The sequence below is a fragment of the Rhipicephalus microplus genome, chromosome 1 (assembly GCF_043290135.1).
Source record: "Rhipicephalus microplus isolate Deutch F79 chromosome 1, USDA_Rmic, whole genome shotgun sequence".
Classification (NCBI taxonomy): Eukaryota; Metazoa; Arthropoda; class Arachnida; order Ixodida; family Ixodidae; genus Rhipicephalus; species Rhipicephalus microplus.
Genome location: NC_134700.1, coordinates 128,943,539 through 128,964,582, shown reverse-complemented (window position 1 = coordinate 128,964,582; position 21,044 = coordinate 128,943,539). Strand labels below are relative to the sequence as shown.

At 43.7% G+C, this 21,044-nt stretch overlaps 1 protein-coding gene across 1 annotated transcript; it reads right to left on the bottom strand.

Annotated features, from left to right (window-relative positions):
- Positions 1-9,897: 9,897 nt before the first annotated feature.
- Positions 9,898-20,850, bottom strand: LOC119178345 (uncharacterized). Its single transcript, XM_037429536.2, has 4 exons — positions 20,702-20,850; positions 16,842-16,902; positions 14,953-15,116; positions 9,898-10,119 (listed from the first exon to the last, which is right to left on the bottom strand). Exons 2-4 carry the CDS (start codon positions 16,891-16,893, stop codon positions 10,012-10,014), a joined length of 324 nt encoding a protein of 107 aa, XP_037285433.1. The 5' UTR covers positions 16,894-16,902; positions 20,702-20,850; the 3' UTR covers positions 9,898-10,011.
- Positions 20,851-21,044: the final 194 nt, after the last annotated feature.

The window sequence follows — 21,044 nt, the reverse complement described above, 5'->3', positions numbered from 1 at the left end:
TGCTCAAAGCTATGAATACATGACCAACGGGGTGGTTGAGTGGCTTGGGCATTGCGCGACTCTACCACAAGAAGTGGGGTTAAGAACCCTGCCCCGTTGGCTGCGCGCATATGGAGGGTGTGCGCATAAATGCCCTTCACAGATTTTCCAGCAGGCCTCCACTGCTGAGCTGTACAAATTGTACATATTGTTAATTCCTTCTTTTAATGCATCCTAAATTGTGTGTAGAATGTATTTATCATGCGTTGTCGAATGTGAGGGTTGAATCAGGCAGGGTTATTAATTTTTCTATTTTTTTTCATTTTGCCTATCCAAAATTTGTGACTGAGACTATTTTTTTTTTTTTTGAGCACCTCGTGTTTCCGGCTTGCCTTGCTCTGTTTCTCTATGATGATGATATGTGGGGTTTAACGTCCGAAAACCGCTATATGATTATGAGAGACGCCGTAGTGAAAAACTGCACGCTCTGTCGAAAAAAAAAACGAAGTGCTTTATTCCTAATGGTATGGTCCTACACTCTGTCCTTGGAAGTAGCAAAAAAAACTGCAATAAAAAAAGGGGTTGAATGCGGCATTTGCCTCCTTCCAGGAAGTGCATCCTTTCGAAGCTCCGCTACAAAATACGCGGTGTATGTAGTTGACGTATTATGCAACTGGCTCACTGCAATATGGCTTCATCCGCACAACGTGTACGATTTCTGATTTTTGCTGGCATGTTTGCGAGGAACTGTCAGAGATGATCTCATACTTTACGTGACTTAGGCACCGTGCAACATTGTACGGACCAAAGTACTTCTTCAGTAGCTTTTCAGAAAGGCCTCGTCAGCGAATAGGACTCCAAACCCACACTTTCTCGCCTATAGTTGATAAGTGACGTATCGGTGTCGCAGGTTATAACGTTGTGCGTCGTAACTCCGCTGCCGGGTGATTTGCACGCATGCTAGCTGGCGCCTCTTCAGCTCGTTGGGTAAAGGCTTGAGCATCCGTGTCTGTATCGTCGCAGTCATGCAGCAACACGGCATCAAGCATTGTCGTCACTTAATGGCCATAAAGAAGACTAAATGACGTGCTTCGGGTAGTTTCCTGATGCGCTGTATTATAGGCAAACGTTACGTATGGTGGAACGTCGTCCCAATTTTTTTAATCCACGTCGATGTACTACTCAGAATGTCGGCAATTGTATTTTTGAGGCGTTATGTTAAGCCGTTGGTTTGTGGGTGGTAGGAGGTAGTTTTTCGATGTGCTGTTCCACTCAGCTCAAGCACTGACTTAAAGAGCACGGCCGTGAAAGCGGTACCTCTGTCCGTTATTATATTTTTAGGAGCACCATGCCTCAGAACAATATATTCAATGAAAAATTGAGCCGCTTCGACTGCGGTTCCACTTGATAGTCTTTGTTTCTGCGTAGTGAGTGAGATCTTGCAAATATTTTTGGAACACTTATAGACTGGCCGTTAAGAAAATTAATAAGAGGAAGCAACTCGCTGTCTTCTTTCTGCTTAGACGAAATGATGACCGTGTCGACCATTCCTGAAAACGCTATGTCCACTTCTTCTGAGACATCGTCTTGGTTTATAGGTGACCTGGATAAGCAATCAGTATCAGAGTGCTGCCGTCCCGACTTATAGACGACCGCCATATCGAATTCTTGTAGGCGTAAGCTCCAGTGCACTAGCCGACCAGATGTGTCCTTCAAGTTGGTCAGCCAGCAAAGGATGTGGTGGTCACTGACTACGTGAAAGGGACGGCCGTAGAGGTATGGGCGAAACTTCATAACTGCCCATACTACAGGAAGACATTCCTTTTTCGTTGTGAAATAATGGGACTCGGCACGGGAAAGCGTCCTACTTGCATATGCAATCCCTCGCTCGGTGGAGTCTTGCCACTGGACGAGTACAGCGCCTAAACCTACGTTGCTGGCATCAGTGTGGATCATAGTTGGAGCGTCCTCATCAAAGTGAGCAAGCACATGTGGTGTCTGCAGGCACTGTCGTATATCGTCAAATGCTGCTTGTTCCTCTTCGCCCCATAAAAATGGACCATCGTCTCTCGTTATGCGTGTTACGGACGACGCTATGTGGGAGAAATTGGCGATAAACCTGCGGTAGTAGGCACAGAGGCCAAGAAAACGTCTCACGGCGTTCTTATCTGTTGGCACCGGAAATATTTCGACGGCATCGATCTTGTCGGAGTCAGGACAAACACCTTCATGGCTCACCACATGTCCTGAGAGTCGGAGTTCCCTATAACCAAAATGGCATTTTTCAGGTATCAACGTTATGCTGGTGAACCGTATTGCTCGAAATACAAATAGCAGCCGTCTTAGATGTTCCTCGAATGTTGCTGATAAAACAATGCCATCGTCGAGGTATACCAGACATGTCTGCCACTTAAGGCCTGATAGGACGGTATCCATCAGTCTCTGAAATGTTGCTGGAGCTGAGCACAATTCGAAGGGCAAGACTTTAAACTCGCAAAGGCTGTCAGGCGTAACAAAAGCAGTCTCTCTGTCTCGCTCATCGACCTCGATTTGCCAATATCCGCTTTTCAGGTCCATCGACGTGAAGAAGCGTGCATGCCTGAGCCTGTCAAGCGAATTGTCAATACGCGGTAATGGGTATACGTTTTTCTTTGTCATGTGGTTCAGCTTGCGGTAGTTTATACAGAAGCTTAAGCTGCCTTCTTTCTTCTTAACTAGCACTACCTGTGATCCCCAAGGGCTTTTTGATGGCTGAATAGTGTCATCATCGAGCATTTTCTAAACTTGTTCTTGGATTGCTTCGCGTTCTTTCGGTGCGACGCCATATTGGCTTTGTCGAATTGGTCTTGCCGTCTCTTCCATTATAATTCGGTGCTTTGTCAGTGGCATTTGATTTACCCTCGAGGTCGATGAAAAACTATCTTTGAACTGGCCGAGAACATGTAGATGACTCTGCCTCTGCGCTGGCGATAAATCTGTGCTGACGTCCACAGGTAGCGGTTTTGAAGCGGCCGGCGTCTCTGCCTGTTGCACTTCAAAGCACTCGCGGAATTCTACAATTTCTTCGAACAATGCAAATTTGGTACCCTCTGCAATGTGTCGACGCTCGTTGCTTAAGTTCGTCAACAGGACCTCTGCCTGCCCAGACACCACACTGACGAGACTTCTGGCAATAGCAATTTTTCGAGAGAGTAAAAGCGCCGATACTTGTTCGGCGACACCTTCTCTAGTATGCTGCGTGTTACACGTGGCAGAAAAGAGGCGGCATGACAACGGTGGCGTGGTACCGTCGTCAATGACGCACATGGGCTTGCGCTGCAGCGCTGCGCTATGGTCCGCTGAGAAGGTCAGTACACCATCCGGTATATTTATGATGGCAGCGTACTCCCGCAAGAAATTCATACCCAAGATGGCCTGTTTACAACACTAAGAAAGAATAACGAATGTTGCGATGAATGATGCATCCCCGATCTTCATTCGTGTGGTGCACTTTCCGGTAGGTGTCAGCAGCTGGACTCCGGCTCCTCTGATTTGCGGCCCCATCTATTCATTTTCATCTTCTTGAGTTTGTTGGCCAGATTCGCACTCATTATTTAGAAGTCCACACCAGTGTCGACCAGTGCCATCATGTCATTACCGTCAATTGAAAGTGTAATGCCGGTGGTGGCAATCTCGTCTTTCGTAGATTCATTCGAAATGTGCGGCGCTTCGTACGGCGGTAATGGTGGATTTTCAACTCTTCGGCAATTAGCAACCTTCTCCCCTAAGGTCGCTGCTTTTAGTTTCGCCGGCGTGGACTGGAAGAGCTTCCTCTCACCATGTCCGTGGTGCTACCTCTCTTATATTGGGGAAAATGACCAGGAGAGGGCGAGTGTGACCGGAACCCAAGATAAACGTCCTGCGGGATCGTCGTGCTCGTATCAACGTTGCGTCTTCCGTCAAAATAGCGCCGAGGGGTAGTGGAGGGAAATCTTTGGTACCCGGCGACACGATGAGGACAATACCGCACGATGTGCCTGCTTCCCCAGAATGGAAGCACAAGGGCCGGTAGTCAGGGGTACGCCAGATGTCGATTTTGCCGAGTGGAGGTCGCATCGGTGTCGACATGTCCCTGTAGTACCAAGGCACTGTCGGCGGCTGTTGCTGGTGGTACTGCTGAGGTGGCGGCACGTTAGATGGCTGTCGACGGAGAATATCTGCATATGTTGGCCTAAACGTGTCAGTGTTCGGCTCGGGAAGTGAAAGCACTTGCCTTATCTCTCGGCTAACAACTTCTGTGACCGACGCAATCGCGCAGTCATTCGGTGTGGCGGCGAGCATTTTCACCTCTTCTTGCACAATTTCGCGTATCAGGTCACGCAAAGAACGCTCGTCAGGTGTCACAGTTGTCACGGTGGTTGCGCTTGTTTCTCCGCTGTTGTTTGGGCGGTCGTACTGGTGGTAGCATAGGTGTAGTGCGCGTTCGATGGCGGTCGCCTCCTTCGAAAATTCGTCGACGCTTGAAGGTAGGTTTCGCACAAGACCATTAAAGAGCTGCTGTTTCACACCGCGCATGAGGTGGCTGATCTTTCTGCTCTCGGACATATCGGGATCAGCTCTATGGAAGATACAAGCCATGTCCTCAACAAACATAGCAACAGATTCGTTAGGCTTTTGAATCCGTGATTCGAAGAGTCGTTGTGACGCTCCCACCTTTCGTTATTTGCGAAGGTGTCCAGGAACTTCCGCTGGAACTCGTCCCACGTTGACCACACGCGATTCGTGAACCACGTGCGAGCCCCGTCCTGAAGAAGGAAATACACGTACCCCAACTTCTGTGCGGCATACCACCCATTAACGTTGGCTGTGCGCTCAAACTACTCAAGCCAGTCACCTGCGTCCTCATATGTGTTGCCGTGGAAGTGCGCAGGAATTTTAGGGGTAAAAACTGTCTCCGGTGTCGTGCTTGGGCTGATCATGGCAGGGCAACTGCTTCAAGGCACGGTCATGTTTTCCGTCCAAAAACCAAACTCTGCGCTTAGGCCTAACAGGCGGCGGCTGGCGCGGTGAACGGTTGTTTTGATGAGCGAAAGTCTTTGTGGAATAGTTCTCGGGCTGTTGGAAGGTGTCTTGGACATTTACCCAGCTCCTTTACCGGTGTTACCACGCAGACACAGAAGAAGTCGGATATAGAATAGCTCACTTTAATTAAATGTAAGGCGCTCGTAAAGAAGACCGGGCAAGAACGTCGTCTTTATTTCTTGCTGCGCGAGCTCTTCTCTGCCGGTTGAATGCGGCAATATAATAATAAAGTCAGCTAAACATCCCTCTACTTTATCGAAAAATGATGCCACATAAAAACAAAGAAACATAATTTTTCATTGAATTACCTCCAATGCAATCGGCAGATTTCAGCATGTCACACTCAGGTGTTTCCCGTGCGGACACGGGTGGTTATGGCCAGACTGAAAATCCACGCTATAGTGATGTGCACGGGCGTCGGGTAGCCCGAAAACTTTATCCTAGCCCTATTTGTAGGCCGGGTTTGGCCGAGCGGACGCCTACTGATGTCAGTAGATGTAAAGCTATAGTTAACTAGAATATGTAGGCGCATGACTAAACTGTTTTCCACAGGGCAGCACTTTTCTCGTGGTCGCCCCCCCCCCCCCCTATTTTTTCGGATCTCGTTTGCTTTGATCACTTTTCACGCAAGAGGAGAGGGTGCAGTCATATAAGATGAGCTTTGTGATTATCTATACACGGTATAATCCCCTCTCCTACATCTCAGGTACTAAACTTTAGTGAGAACAAGTGGTCTGAATATTCGAAGCTTGCTCTGCTTCCCAAAAAATATTTTTCACAATTCCGGCAACGAGTGCGAGACGTGAAAGGGTATTCATTTGGGAAGGATATACGTGACGCTGAAAAGGCGCACTTCACGGACGCCCGAATCACTTGACACCTTTTTTTTTTACACAAATTGTCACTGTGGCTGTTGCATATCAGTCATGTGCCGTTTGCTGAAGTTTCACTTTGACATGCTGAATAACATGACACATTATCGGAAAACAATGCCTTGTTCCCATAGCAAATCTTAAAACTTCTGGCTGGAATGGGCCGGGACCAGGCTCTAAATTTGTGCGCCGGGCCGGGCGGGCTCGTATCCCTCTAGCGTCGGGCTCGGGTGGGCTTGCGATTCAGTTGTTGGGCCCGGGCGTGGCTCGGCTTCTCGAAATTGGCTGGTGCAGAACTGTAAGCTACGCATTTGAAGAAAAAAAAAAGGAGAAAAAAGTGCTCAAAGTGAAGAAGGGCGGGTGAAGTACTTTCTTTCCTCGTGCTATTCCTCACTGCTTAGCTCCTAGTTCTTTCGTCGGGACGAGAGAAGGGTGAACGCAATTGCAGTGCGCAGAAAACTGTGGCACTGAACAGGTTCTATTTTTTCCGGCACTTGATTCATTCTTGTGGTAATAAACTTACAAGGCTTCCTGAATAAACGTTGCAGGGCTTATTTAAGATAACACGGAATAATAATAATATAATAATAATAATAATAATAATAATAATAATAATAAATTTTTATTTTTCATCAAGCATAGGATGAGGGAGGTAGGGAGAAAAAGCTGACTAGCAGCTTGACTTGTGACTTGCTTTGATCCCCCCTAAATTTACGCTTTGGCACATTTACAGCAGACTGTGCTGAACACAAAAGAACGACCAAAAACTGACAATTAGAAAGACAAATTGATAGGCTAATCAAACGGTGTACGTAAATAGGGCTTGGTTTCCTGATGTTGAAGTTTTTTTAGTCATTTTATTGTAATTTGGCAAAGGCTCCTGTTTAGTTTCAGGCTTAACAATTTTAAAATCACACTTGACGCAGGGGGTAGTGAGGGGGGGGCTAGTTATTTCTTTGTTTGCACCACTAATTGAGCTTGTTCAGAACAGACGTGTAATTACTTGCGCTAAGTTGAACATCACGGTGTTTTCTATTCTAATGCATTGTAGTGTAATGCACTATTTGGAACGATAACACGTCCTCGCGATTTGAATTGAGCAGATAACAACTCGTATGACAAGTTCGTAATTTTTATTATTCGAACAACCCTAATGGGCCCTGAAGTGGGAGTAAAACTTAGCACACTAACAGCTATTTCGGAGAGACTTCAAGTTGATTTGACAAACTAACCTTTCAGCTCTAAGCCCCACCACGGTGGTCCATAGTGGCTAAGGTACTCTTCTGCTGACCCCCACGTCACAGGATCGAATCTCGGCAGCGGCGGCTGCATTTTCGATGAAGGCAAAAATACTTTAGGCACGTGTGCTCAGATTTGGGTGCACGTTAAAGAACCCTACGTGGTCAACATTTCCGGAGCCCTCCACTACGGCACCTCTCATAATCATTTGGTTGTTTTGCGACGCTAACCCCCACATAAGAATCAATTAAATCAACTCTCAGCTCAGATTTTGTATTATTTGGTTTATGATCATGAATAATTCAGATATATGAATAAGGTTGCAACACACTTATAAAATATTTATGAGCCCATATAGACAAACATTCTTCTTTTTTTTCCTTTATTTCCGGGCTGACTCAGGGCCCACTAGAATACCATACATTATTACAACCAGTACAGTGTAAAAGATCAAAGGATAGCCGCTTCCTGGCCACTTCGTTCCAGATAAGACAAAAAAATCAATAGAGTAACAAAAAATGACGTTTCCCGAAAGAAAGGTTGAAATAATTGGTGCGAGTTATTCTTTCATAAACTTTCAAGCGCTTTTCCAAGAGCATGGCGCATGCGTTGACTTTTTTTTTGTTCAAGTGAAAGCTGCTGGTCTTAGTTCATAAGTCACTTGCAGGGCTAGTGAGATACGTTGTTTTCTCTTCGTAGCAGGATGGAGTGCTTAGACTGAACACTCCCTTACTGCAGCGGATGAAAAATAAATGTGAGAGGAAGAAATACTGCACTCTTGTAGCGTTTCATTTACTACTTATTTCTTACTCACAACAGCATTTAACGCTGGGGGTCACCAGTATTTTTCTAACGTATTTCCGCCAACGATATCCATCGATGAAATAGACAAGCCAAAGAACAAATGTGGAAGTTCACCACAGCACAGTAACTCGCGGCCCGGTTAGCGATCACTGGGCAATCAATTGCTCTATTTCTCTCTACTGGGCTGTTCGCATTTCTGTGCAGTGTTCGTGTTCTCCTCCATTTTCCTCTTCGTGTATAATTATTTCATTTTGTTCTGTTTTTCTTGCTGTCGTTGTCTCTATATCGCGATATATATATATATATATATATATATATATATATATATATATATATATATATATATATATATATATATATATATATATATATATACATATGTGTGTGTGTGTGTATTGTAACAAAATTGGAACGTTGGGTTACTACTCATATAAGGAGGGGTCCTGCCTTCGTCAGAGGATCAGGTATACTAATGTAGACGCTCAAACTTGGTATCTGTCACCTCCGTCTCACCTTCAAAACTATTTGCGAAAGTAAGGAAGAACTAAAAAACAAAAAACAAACAACAAATGACGTTCCAAACAGGAAGAACGGAAACAAGAGTGTGACTGCTGAGCAACGAAACCAGACCGTGCACAGCCGAAAGTCGTTGCAAGCCCATGTCTAATTCTCATTTTTTGCTGGCCAGTTCTCGACGTGTGTCAGCCAGATTATCGCTGTGGTGGCAAGAGGGGCCCGTGTCGCAGCGCGCAACGTGTTTACCCTTAATTGGTCGTCTCTTTACCTTTCATCTTCATCCGTTTCTTCTCAATGGTCTTCATGTGGTAGGTGAGCGTAAGCACATCCCGTTGTACGTTCACGTGGAAAAAAAAACAAGAAAAGACATCGTACACGTACGAGTCAGACAGAAATTAAGCATCGTCTCCAGTTATGAATCTTTGTTGCCAACTTCCTCCTCGCTTACTTCCCGCAGGTAGGAGAGTCTTCCACAGTCCTCGTTAATGCCGGGTAATAATGTTCTGAATTTGAAAAAATAAATAAATATGCCTGACGCTGTTCGCACTCGCGCCTGTTTGACAAACCGGACTGCAAAAGTGTTACGCTGAGAATTTCGAAACTGCGGTTTGGCAGGCGCAGATGGCTAGACAAAGGTAGCTTCGGCAGTGAAGCATCATGGTGTCGGTGATTATTGAACCGCAGCCGAAATGACTTTTATGTTTCGCCTATATATTCTTGCCCGCAGAAGTTGTAATGTAGCATGCATTTTACGTTACTGGAGTCACAATTAGGGGTTTCAGTTATGTAGAAGTTAAAATCTGAAAAGTTTGCTTTTGATTCACGTGTTGCAACCACCTGTGGGCCCACCTTGCAACGATGTTTTCCGCCGGGATCGCACTGTGATTGAATTTTGGAGCACCCTGTTGGCACCCTCATTGAATTTTTGCTCTGTCAAGAATGTCCTTCAGGTTTTTATCCCCGCAGTACACCACGTGAGGTGGCTCCGCGTAAATTGAAGCAAGTCGTTTGCTTTGCCTGATTATGTTGAAATGGCGGGAAAGTATGTTGTTGACTGGTGGCACTCAATGAGCAAAATTTTAGTATAGAAAGAGGAAGCCCAACCTTTAGAGTACATTTTACATAAACAACACCCAAACGACATCAAAAGAATATCAAAAAGCAGCCACGTCAGCAAAAATTTTTTTTCTGTCTGAAATATTTTAGAAGTTCACTTTTTTGTTGCAGTGAATCAGTACAGTGTCCTGTATTACTTTTTAGATGGTCGCCGAAATGGCTGGGACGATTGGCATGGAATGACCCAATTATATATATTTTTTTGTTCGTTGCACTATCTAGACTTACCTTTAGGAAACCTTCAATAATGAATTTCATTACTTGACCACTGAGTCAATGGTGAGCAAAATGTTGCCAAAGATACCGAGAATTCAAGAAATGATGCATTTTTATTAATTACCAGTCGAACATATACAAAGTCATAATCTTATAAGTTACACTTTCAGTGAGGTAAGCAGGTTATCGATGCTCTTGGTAAATTACATTACAGTGGGATTTCCATGTGCTTTCCCACATTATCTAGCGATTTCTTGATGTCTTCGACCACCCTCTTCAAGGTCTCACTCAGTCCGCCAAAGAGGTATTCTTCGCTCTGAAAACATGCAATGTTGTCATAATTAGCAAAGCTATTGCTCGAACCTCGTTAAAAATAAATATTTACGAATGAAGTCAACAAAAACACTGTCCTCGCGCCTTCATGACAATATCTCCGAATAATTGTGCTTGCTACCCACAGTGAAGCGCATATCTGGAACATCGCAGACTGAGGAGGCGTGACAATTCAAACTAATGATTGTGCGCCATCAAAGACGTGTAATGCCACACCAAAGCTTCACCTAAAGCTTTTGGACACGCATTAGTAATTTTTTTTTGCGGGGGGGGGGGAGGGGGAGATTATATTGACGTTAACCTAGGATATTATTGGTGGGTTATTAAAAAAAGCTCTTTTTATACCGCTTGCGGGCTGCGCGAGAGGCATAACAGACTTCATTTCCAAACGTTCATTTTATCCGTTGAGCTCCTAGAAACCCTTGAGCTTCAAGACGCATGTTTCTTGTGTTGCGAACCCAATGGTACGTTGGTTCCGGTTCGTTATTTAAAAAGCGTGGCCCTACAGTAATCTTTTCGAAGTTTCCAGTTAATAATACCTTGGGATATTGTCAGGGGCGAAGCGCCTTAGTCTTAACGCTTGCCTGTTGTCTGGCACAGCATATGTAAGGTACCCCCCATACACTTCTCGTACGTCCGTCTCAGCACAGCGCTTGTAGAGGTACCTTCCATACACCCATTATAACTTCCATTAGGTATGGGTTCAAAACTACAAATACTTTATGAAGTACGGAAGTACCCACTACTTCTTTTGTCATTCTGCTGATAAGCGAAGTATTCGCTACGCATCAATAAGGCATCTACGCGCAGTTCGTGCTACGGCTAATGTAGATGAAGAATCGGCGCAATCTTGACCATATATTCTCCTTCTGTCATGGATGAAAACAACCGTGAAAGGCAACGCTGACGCAAACATCAAGCTAGCCAAGACGTGAGAGTTCGGGAAGCAGCGGCAAACGGCAACGTCAACAACAAACTGCTACTCCGGAGGTGAGTGCGTGGCATGCGGTGACTCGACATCTACGCAAACAGCAGCCTATTCCGGAGTTGATAACTCGGGAAGCAGCAATTATTGGCTCCGCGGCTCTCGTTAATCAGTATCAGACGTTTTATTCGTTGCAACAGGCAGTACACAATCAAACGTGGAGTGTTCAACGTCTCGATAGATGCTCAGCAATCGGTGCAATGCATTGCTGGAAAAACACCCGACGACGCAGCCATCAGCGTGCACTTAAAGCGAAAGCTGACAAGCAAGCTCTTGTACGGGTCTTTGACAGTTGAGAAACGAAATATTCACGCGTGGTTGAAGCCTACCTAGAATTCTCACTCTTCTACGCATACCTTAATATAAAGAAAACGTACATAGACCTCGTCTTTGCCAACGTCAGACTAGATTCTATCAAAAAAAAAAAAACAATAGACTTTACACTTCGCGGACTAGAAAGCAGTGTTAATGAGGGAATAAGTGAAGGCAGTACTCGACACAACAGACGAGTTGTGACTAATAAACCACTTTATATGCTCTAAACTCGCATTGTGAATTTTCAGCATGTGCAAGTGGGCGATTTATTTCATTCTCTCGTGCTTTACCAACTTGTCATTCTTCAATTGATGATGTTTCTATTAATAAGAAAGAAAATACCAAAATCACTACAATTTGTTGGTTATATGTCACGAATGACTAAACTGAAGAAACATGAAATGTCCTTCTATATTGTTTTTTGTATGTATGATCACGCTTTTATGTAAATCTATCTATCTATCTATCTATCTATCTATCTATCTATCTATCTATCTATCTATCTATCTATCTATCTATCTATCTATCTATCTATCTTAACCATTACGTATTGGAACTCTTGCTACCATGTCACTCAATCCTTATGTCTGGATATCACCATCGCAAGTCATCAATATATGCTTCTGTAATCAGTATGTCATTCCATATATACCATGCTATCAGTATTTCATCCACTCTATAAGTGTGTTGTTAACAGCAACCACAAAGAAAAAAAGATTAGCAAAGGAAACTGGTGGCCATAACAGCCAAGTTTAGCCATGTAATTCGGCATTTGAGTGCTCCGATGACAAATTTGTCAGGAACATTTCATTTTATAGTTCAGTGGCGGCCAGCAGCTGCACGCAACGATCTCCCAATGTACTACGAAACAACAAAGTAACGAGGGTTCATAAGCGCAACTGTGATACCGGCGAATTCAGCGAAATGTAAGCATATATACGACGTGAATTACAGGCAGTCTTAAAAGGCGCCTGGCAATACGTTTTGGACACGCTGGAAAAACACTGCCTATAGGTAGTGGAGCCTCCTGAGAAAACGCGAGCCAAACTTGAAAGCGCAGCACGTGGGCTAGAATTCATAAGTAATTCTTTACGTCAGTGAGAAATCACTTCCTCTACACTCGACAAAAGGCCGCCGTGATAGCTCAGTGGTTAGAGCATCGAACGCGTTACACTCGACAAAAGGCGCCATAAATTCGAAAGACCGTGCCGTCAAACTAAAGTCCACGGCGATGTGCTGATACGAACGTTGTGAGCTAGTTGCCGTGGCCGCCGCAAGATGACGCTACTTGTCCACTTGCGCTCTCGCATTCACAACACAAAAAAGCCATGCGGTCTCAGATACAATAAAAAAGCAGTATTGAAGGTCATTGCGTATAGGCACATCTTCATGCCGCCTTCTTATCTCTCTTCCTGCGCAGTGAGATAAAGCTCTTGAAGCGTAGGACGAGTCCCTGTAATTCATGTCGTACTTCACAGATTCTAAATGCTTCCGCGGATGTCGATTAGGAGTCAATAGGTTCTATTGAAGACATTAAATGGTTACTTCGAAAAGCGTGCATGTCCCCTTTAAAATGGGCTGCCGTGAGCCGACTACACATGACTTGGAAAAGGACATGTCGCTGTGTCTGTCGCTATTCGCAAGCTTGGCGATAGCAGTGCAGCATGTCCCGATACACACTCCGGCCACGGATCTTTTCGTGTCGTGTGTATCGCCACATTATTGCACCAACAACGTGAGGCGTATGTACGTCGTGAAGGCATCATGGTTGTTCACTGATATAGTACGGGATGTGATTGAAAAAATGACTCCTACAACATTCAAAAGTAAAAAAAACGCGATATTTTGTGGCTACCTTTACACTTTCTTGTTTTAAAGAAATGGCAGATATCTTATGATGACATCCGGTAAATACAGGTTTAGAAGTCTGCAGCGTTTAGAAGTCTGCAGCAAAGTGGATGCACACAAGCCTTAAGCATTGGACACACATTAAATAATGGCATATTGAGACTGTCTTCCGGTAATTCCGCCTTCCGCAAGAATATCTGAATATCTTCCGCAAGAATATCTGAATATCTTCCGCAAGAATATCTGAAGTGTGTACAATTTAATCGCATAATTCACTCGTTCTTTGGATGCGCTAAACATATATGGTTGGCCCAAATGGGCGAACTGAAGCAGTTGTAGCGCATGGACCACTGCTGGCTTGATGTTATCAAAAAGGTGGTAGTTGGTAATTTTTTCAAGAGTGATGAAATGTTAGTGAATTCACTGGAAAGAAATAGTTTTTTTTTTCATTTTTTTAGAAGTCCAAGAGGAGCGAGTGGCGTTAAATGAAACATCTATCTACTTTTTTTCGCGAGTGTGAAGACTGCTACGGCGATTACAGCTAGTGCAGCACACGTGTTCTAATGAGCGTAAAAAAGTGTTTACATCACTGCAATTATTGCCGAAAACAGTGATGTCACCCCAGCGGTTTTTCTGATAGCACACATCAGCGCTTCTGCGGCTATTCTTCGCGTAAACTTGGTCAATATACGCCTCTCCGCACCAACCATCACACGCCGATTTCTTGAAATCTCAAGGCAGTATTTGGATCTGCTCAAAGATACCGTCACTTCATGTTCACGCGACGGTGCTTATTTTCTATATATAATACAAAAGGTTGAGTATTTGAAGGTATATATGTATCTCCTACTTGTAATATTGCCCTCTGCGACCCTAAAATTTCTGCCTGTGCACAAAAACATATTATGAAATCAGTGAGAGAATATGATAGTGTGGAACGCGCATATATCGAGCTCGAAAAAAAAAGGCTGATATCGCTTATATGCATCAAGTACTACAATTAGAACTTTTGTACAAAAAATTCAATTTCCTATGTGGATTGAAGTGTTCAAGTGGTTTCACAGTACTTCTTCACGTTATCATAACAAACACGCCTTCACACCATGAATGTCCCAGTCTTCAATGCTAGAAATTTGTTACCCTACAGTCCTTTTGCATTTGGTCAAAGAAAAGGGAAGTCAGAGGAACGTACACCGCTATTCAGTATAATAATAAAGGAAAAACCAACGTTTAAAATGTATTGAAAACAAGGGCGTGTAACAGAAATAAGCCGTATAGGTGGAGCATTACGTGCTGGTTGACTGCAGCTGGTCTAATGGTGCTACAAATTTTGATGCAAATACTTGCCCATTTTCAAGGTTTTATTCTGGTGGGAACTCTGCCAGAATAAGTGCACACTGATAATGACAGATTAGTCCACGTAATCATTATCAAAAGCTAAAGAAATAAAGATGCTGGCAGTATCCATTGATGCGGTCTCTGAATCTGCATTTAGAGACTATTGAGTGCTGTAAAGTGAACACCATGGCCTTGTACCTTAAACCACACTATGCTAAACATATGTCAAACCCTGTGTACATCCTAGCCAAGCAGGATGTGTCGAGGGCAAGAGCACAGCCTCGGTCAGACTGTGCCCTTATTTGCTGCTTCCAAGTATTGACAACTGACCTCTTTCTTTGACATCTCCAAAGATTTAGCCCTGTCGCTCTCTTCCACTGTGACGACGTCCGATGTTGGTAATAAAAGAAGTTCTTTGGCACCTCCTTCGTTCAACTCAGGCTTGAAAATTGTTTTTATTGAACCTTCGTTTTCTTGAAGCTTGAATGCAGATGCTACACGATATGAAGAATAATAAAGTGAGATAGTCACTCGTAGCACACGCAAGAATTCTTAACAATTAAGCTCTTTTAGTCACTATTAGCATCACTGTTTTGTAATTTACTATAAAAAATTGATAAACTGCAGGAAAGTCAAAATATTGGCTTGAAAAGGGGACGGAGTCCTCCTGCTTAGAATTTAGGTGTCTCTGTGTAGGTACTACGACGGAGAAACCTATTCTCTAGGTGCATGAAATGTTGACGTTCAGCGTTATTTTGCTGGTCGCTTAATAAAAAAATTTTCAGCACTGCCCCGCGTTGGTTTCCCCAGACTACACTTGTTAGTTAAATGAGGTGTTCTATTTATTTGGGCAATAAGCCAAACTGAAGCGAATGGTACCTATCAGGGCCATAGCAGTTCCTACATTTTGAAGCTTCAATAGGTGTATATTATTCTGGCACTCCTTTAGCGCAACTTCCGCTCTGCTTAGTTTGCTGTCATGTTGATTTTACTTTTTTGGCAGGGCAAATGTTTAAGAACTTTGTAAGAATAGATGGCTTTTTTTTTCAATCATACGTATAAATAATTAAAAACACTTATCTTGCAGACGTGGCGACCAGAGGGCGAGTTTCTGCTTAATTCACAGTACGCCATATCAATGTATATTATTTCTGTACCTGCTCATGAGGGCTAGTTTTCTTGAAGAAGGAAATAGAAAACATTACAAACTTATCGAAATTATCAAATAGCCTAGCTTCATTGAGGACACGCTCAAAGCTTCAAATAAAATAATAATGGAACGTACTATTGGGATATTATTCTAACAAGAATCAAGTAAGTGTCATGGTTAATTTAGTAGGATCGTTAGACCGCCCTCTGTACAACCGATGCTGCATGTGCTAAAACAGGGAATGGCTCTGCGTGATGACACAAGTGCTGTACTAGAAAAATTCGTTTAATAATTTCTATTATTAATAAGTAATAATTTCTGTATAACAGCGGGTCGGCATACCATTAAATGTATTGATATTGAATTGTATGTTTAAAAAGTTCGTGAAAACAATGTTACTTTATTATGCACACCTGATGAATGAAAATACATGATTTCCGTAGTTTGCATCTTCTTACTCGTAGCTAAAGTTAATTCGTTAGCGTTCCATTGAAGGTGAAGTTTAAGAAAACACAAAAATCAAATTTGTTAATATGGTTGATTGGGCGAGTTGGTGATACATGATTGTTTCGAAATGAGAGCGCACTACTTAGACACGGGCAGCGCTTGTCCTTGTCTTTCGGTCCGTGTCTAAGTAGTGCACTCTCATTTCGAAACAGACAAGAAGCAAAACGTTTCAATATTCATGGCTTGTTTATTTCCTTTGGTCATTTGTATTTTCGAGCGAAAATGCTGGAGTCAAAGTGTTCAAACTCTGTATTATGCTGCTGGCTGGCATCGCATTGGCCTTCTGAACATGTTACTGCAGGAACTTTCCGCGCGAGCCGATGAAAAGGGAGAATTCAGTGACTGCTAAAGCTTGACATATAATTCGAGACAGTGGCGAACTTATGTCACATAAATGTTTAAGAATCAAAAGGTTGAGAATGTACTTCTCTGCAGTTATATAAAATAAGTCCAACAAGTTAACAATTTTACAGCCACAATAAAAACTGCGAGCCGCATACCTTTTATACGGTTAACTTCGCATTTACCTAAAACAAGGTACCTGTGTTTGGTGAAAACTTACCAGATGTGGCGATCAGAAATGTAAAGAAGATTAAGATGAGTAGGTGCCTCATGATGTCCAACTGAAATAAAAAAAGATTTTGCGCGAAAGTGCTATCGGGGCAAGTGCCATATTTCAAGGGTCCTACCAGGGTGCACTATCACATCATACTAATGTAAATCTCTGTTCCACAGAAGATAAAATGATTTATATATCTGCTATTTGGGTTCTACTTGAGGTCAATTACAGGGCCTCATCAAGAGTGAGGCCCATGGAACGACTATATGTATGCTCTCCCAGAGTACCAAGTACTTTAAATTGTTATCCATTTCTTTGGACACATGCGTACAGCAACGCTGAAAAGGGGCAATTTTACATTCGGATAGCTACAGATCAGCCAACGAAAGGTTCTAGTGCAAGAATAGGATCTTGAAAGTGGGGACTGTAACTGAGTTCATCGCATGTATAAAAGACTGCAAAAGCACTGTCGCATGTCTTTGAAGCTACTGGGATGACTCACTATGAGCGAAATGAAACAAATGTTTCAGAATGCTAGTAACGTCAGTAGCAACAGTTGCTTGAGCGACAATCATCGCGAGATAGTGATATTTTGTCCCGAACATTGCAAAGACGCCAAGACGACGCCAGGCTGCTTGTGAATAACTCGATGCACTGAAACTTCTAAACGGAGCTTTATAGCTCTGAATGACTTACTGCGGTGTCAGTATGCCCCTTTATGTCAAGCAGCGGCCTCCATTTTCTCTTTTTTTTCTTCGTTTCACAACGCAGTCAAAGTCCTTCAGAACTTTTCGAAAACTACGGTTCTAGTTGAACGCCTTTCATTTTTGTATAGTGCTATGGGTACATGCACGTCAGCTAAATCACTGGCAATTTTTTCAACTCCTTTCGTGCCCCACCGCGGTGGTCTAGTGACTAAGGCACTCGGCGGCTGACCCGCAGGTCGCTGGATCAAATCCCGGCTGCGGCGGCTGCATTTCCGATGGAGGCGGAAATGTTGTAGGCCCGTGTACTCAGATTTGGGTGCACGTTAAAGAACCCCAGGTGGTCAAAATTTCCGGAGCCCTCCACTACGGCGTCTCTCATAATCATATGGTGGTTTTGGGACGTTAAACCCCACATATCAACTCCTTTCCTTCTCTCTACTCTCTCTGGTCCATATCTTCCTTTTTGCAATCCCCCTGTGTAGGGTAGTGAACTGGCCATATGCCTGGTGAACTCCCTAGCTTATCTCTTGTTCTTCATTCGTTCATTCTTTCTACTTCTTTCGCTTTTTAATTCCCAAATTTTTTACCTTAAGTTTTCTTAGCATGTGCGAATTCTTACAACCTTTATTTGTTTTTGCGGATCTGCCTCTTTACTAAAATATGAATTGCCAATATATTGCCGCAGTTTTTAACACGTTCTGTGGAAACTCTGTTAGGTAGTACACCCGACATGAAATATCTTTAGCGAAGTGATAGCGAATGAAAAATATACTAAACGTAATATTACGCCTAACACAGACCAAGCGAGCCACAAATGAAAGACACAAAATTGATCTGTAGGGTTTAACGTCCCAAAACCACCATTTGATTATGAGAGACGCCGTAGTGGAGGGCTCCGGAAATTTTGACCACCTGGGGTTCTTTAACGTGCACCCAAATCTGAGTACACGGGCCTACAACATTTCCGCCTCCATCGGAAATGCAGCCACCGCCGCATGAAAGACACAAACGTCAAGTGGATGACATCTACACATTGCTGCCTTGTGCGTGGGATATGTAAGAGGGTATGAAAAAGAAGCAGAAGGACTGCCTATGACGTGAAAAACAAACTACCTCAATGTCAGAACAGCACAAAGGCAACGTGCAGAAAAACGCAGTGTGTCATTAGAGAGTTTTAGTATTGCGTACGCTGCGTACGTGGCAGCGTTGCGTACGTAAGGACACCACGTTCTGCGTAGTGCGCATGCGCATACTGCAACGCGCACGTATCACGTTACGTATGCAGCCACTACGTATGCACGCATGAGATGCGTGCGTGCGTACGTATGAGGTGATCGCACCGCTCTAGAACAAGCTCGCGACACCGCGAGACTTCGTTTTGCAAAATGGCGGCATCGAAAGCAAGTACCGACCGGCTCTGTGGCTTGAAATATGGCCATAATATGGCTATAACACTTGTATCGGCTCACATTGGCTGTCAACAACACGTACTTCTATTTTGATCTACCAGATGACACAACACGCTTCACACTCGTTACGTACGCGGGTACTACGGCGTACTAAAAGCCGATTAGTGGCAAAGGACGCCACGTAACGCAAGGCGCTTGCGTGATGCGTACGTAGCACCATTCCGCAGTATTAAAACTCTCTATTTCTTCAGTTTCATTTAACAAACGTAAAGATTCCCGTTCATATACGAGCACTAAACTACATGGGTGAACCTGTGCCAAAAGAATTATGCATTCTGAGCATGCGTGTTCTCCAGCTGTCAGTGTATAGCCATCAGCACACCTTCCTTGTGGTGAGAACGCGGGCTCTCGTAGAGAACGTTATTTTGTCTCTATAAACAGTGTGATATGAGCGACTCGTATAACAAAGAAAGTACCGTCTGGAAAATCCCGTTTCAACCAAAAGAAAGGTACACAAAATGCATTTTCGTGTGGGAGGTCTGATTAGTTTTCTTGTTGTAAGTTATTTTCAAAGACATGAAGCGCAGTGCTTTTTCCAGATATGGCCAGATAAAACTGCGCGCATATCAGACGACGATGCTCGAAGCACCCGAAGTTCATTATCTCTGGGTAACCTTAAAGAAAGAATGACGACACATCTGTCACCGTTGTGGGAAGATCGAGCAGCAGCATCCACTAGTATGACCTCCAAAAAAACGCAGACTACGTAACTATGAACGTTCATTTTTTTATTGCAATCTCACTTGCTTCTGCAGCCGGGTGCTCATTTGAGCCACCACGTAACGCAGACAGTGATCTTCGACGGGCAATTTTGTCGTACAGGCATAGTAATCAGAACAGGAGGGAGGCTGTGGCTGCCCCTTCAGTCAGCTAAAGTGGGGGGGGGGGGGCAAAGTCAGCTCGACGCATTCATATAATACACAGGGGGTGCTGTGACGGTGGGAGCGAATTCAGCCCTGTACATTGATATAATAGACAAGGAAACCAACGACCCCCCCCCCCCCCCTTCTCCCCTGAAGAAGAACCCTGCGCACTCCTGTGGTCACAGCAGTCAGCTTTGTAACACTGCTTGCTGTGGCTGGCCGTTAGGTACGCAGACTGTTTCGAAAAGACTATGTAGTAATATAGACACTACACAGTGTTGCAACCTATTTTTACCTATGGTGAGTTCAATTTGCCCTGGCTAAATTCTTGTGTTCTTACGATGATGTTAGCAAATACGCGATGTCATAAATTACTGTATGATCCATGTTCTCTTGGCGTAACAGCTGTGTGTTTTTTAGGCGGAAATGCTGTAGGCCTGTGTGCTCAGATTTGGGTGGACGTTAAACAACCCCAGGTGGTCTAAATTCCCCGAGCCTTCCACTATGGCATCTCAAAGTCATATGCTGGTCTTGGGACGTTAAGCCCCAGATATCAAGCAATCAATTGTGTGTGGTAATGGAGTTACAGAACTTGAAAATGCAGTGCAAGTACGCCAGTTCCATTTACTTTAGAAGCTTCTTAAAGTTTTATAAACCACAGCGAATGTTCTCGTGCTCTGTGTAAAAGTTATATACTACAAGAAAGCAAATTACAATAAAATCTAACCCGCAAGAATTTTAGTTTTGACACAACATACGGAAAAGTAGTACTTCTAGCTAACGTATCACTTTCCTAGCTAAAAAAATAACGTCGTAATGCTTACCTTTTGCTGCTGCCTCGTCAGATTAGAATGCACTTCCAATATTGCAGATGTTCAGTACAGCGGCCTTCCAATTTGATGGTCCTATATATTTCCACCATTGTATTCATTATCAAAGAAGCCGGATGAGGCCTGCCATCTGTATCACCACATGAACGGGGCATTTGTTTTATTATCGGTTGTTACTTCACGCATTATGAGACACTGACCGCAGAACATTTAGCGACACCCCTCAACCTTCAGCGATTGCATTCTCTCAATGCGATATATACAATCAGCAGCTATTGTTAAGACTTGTGCCATCGAGGAAATACCAAACAGGGTGCTTTCTGATAACACAAGATTT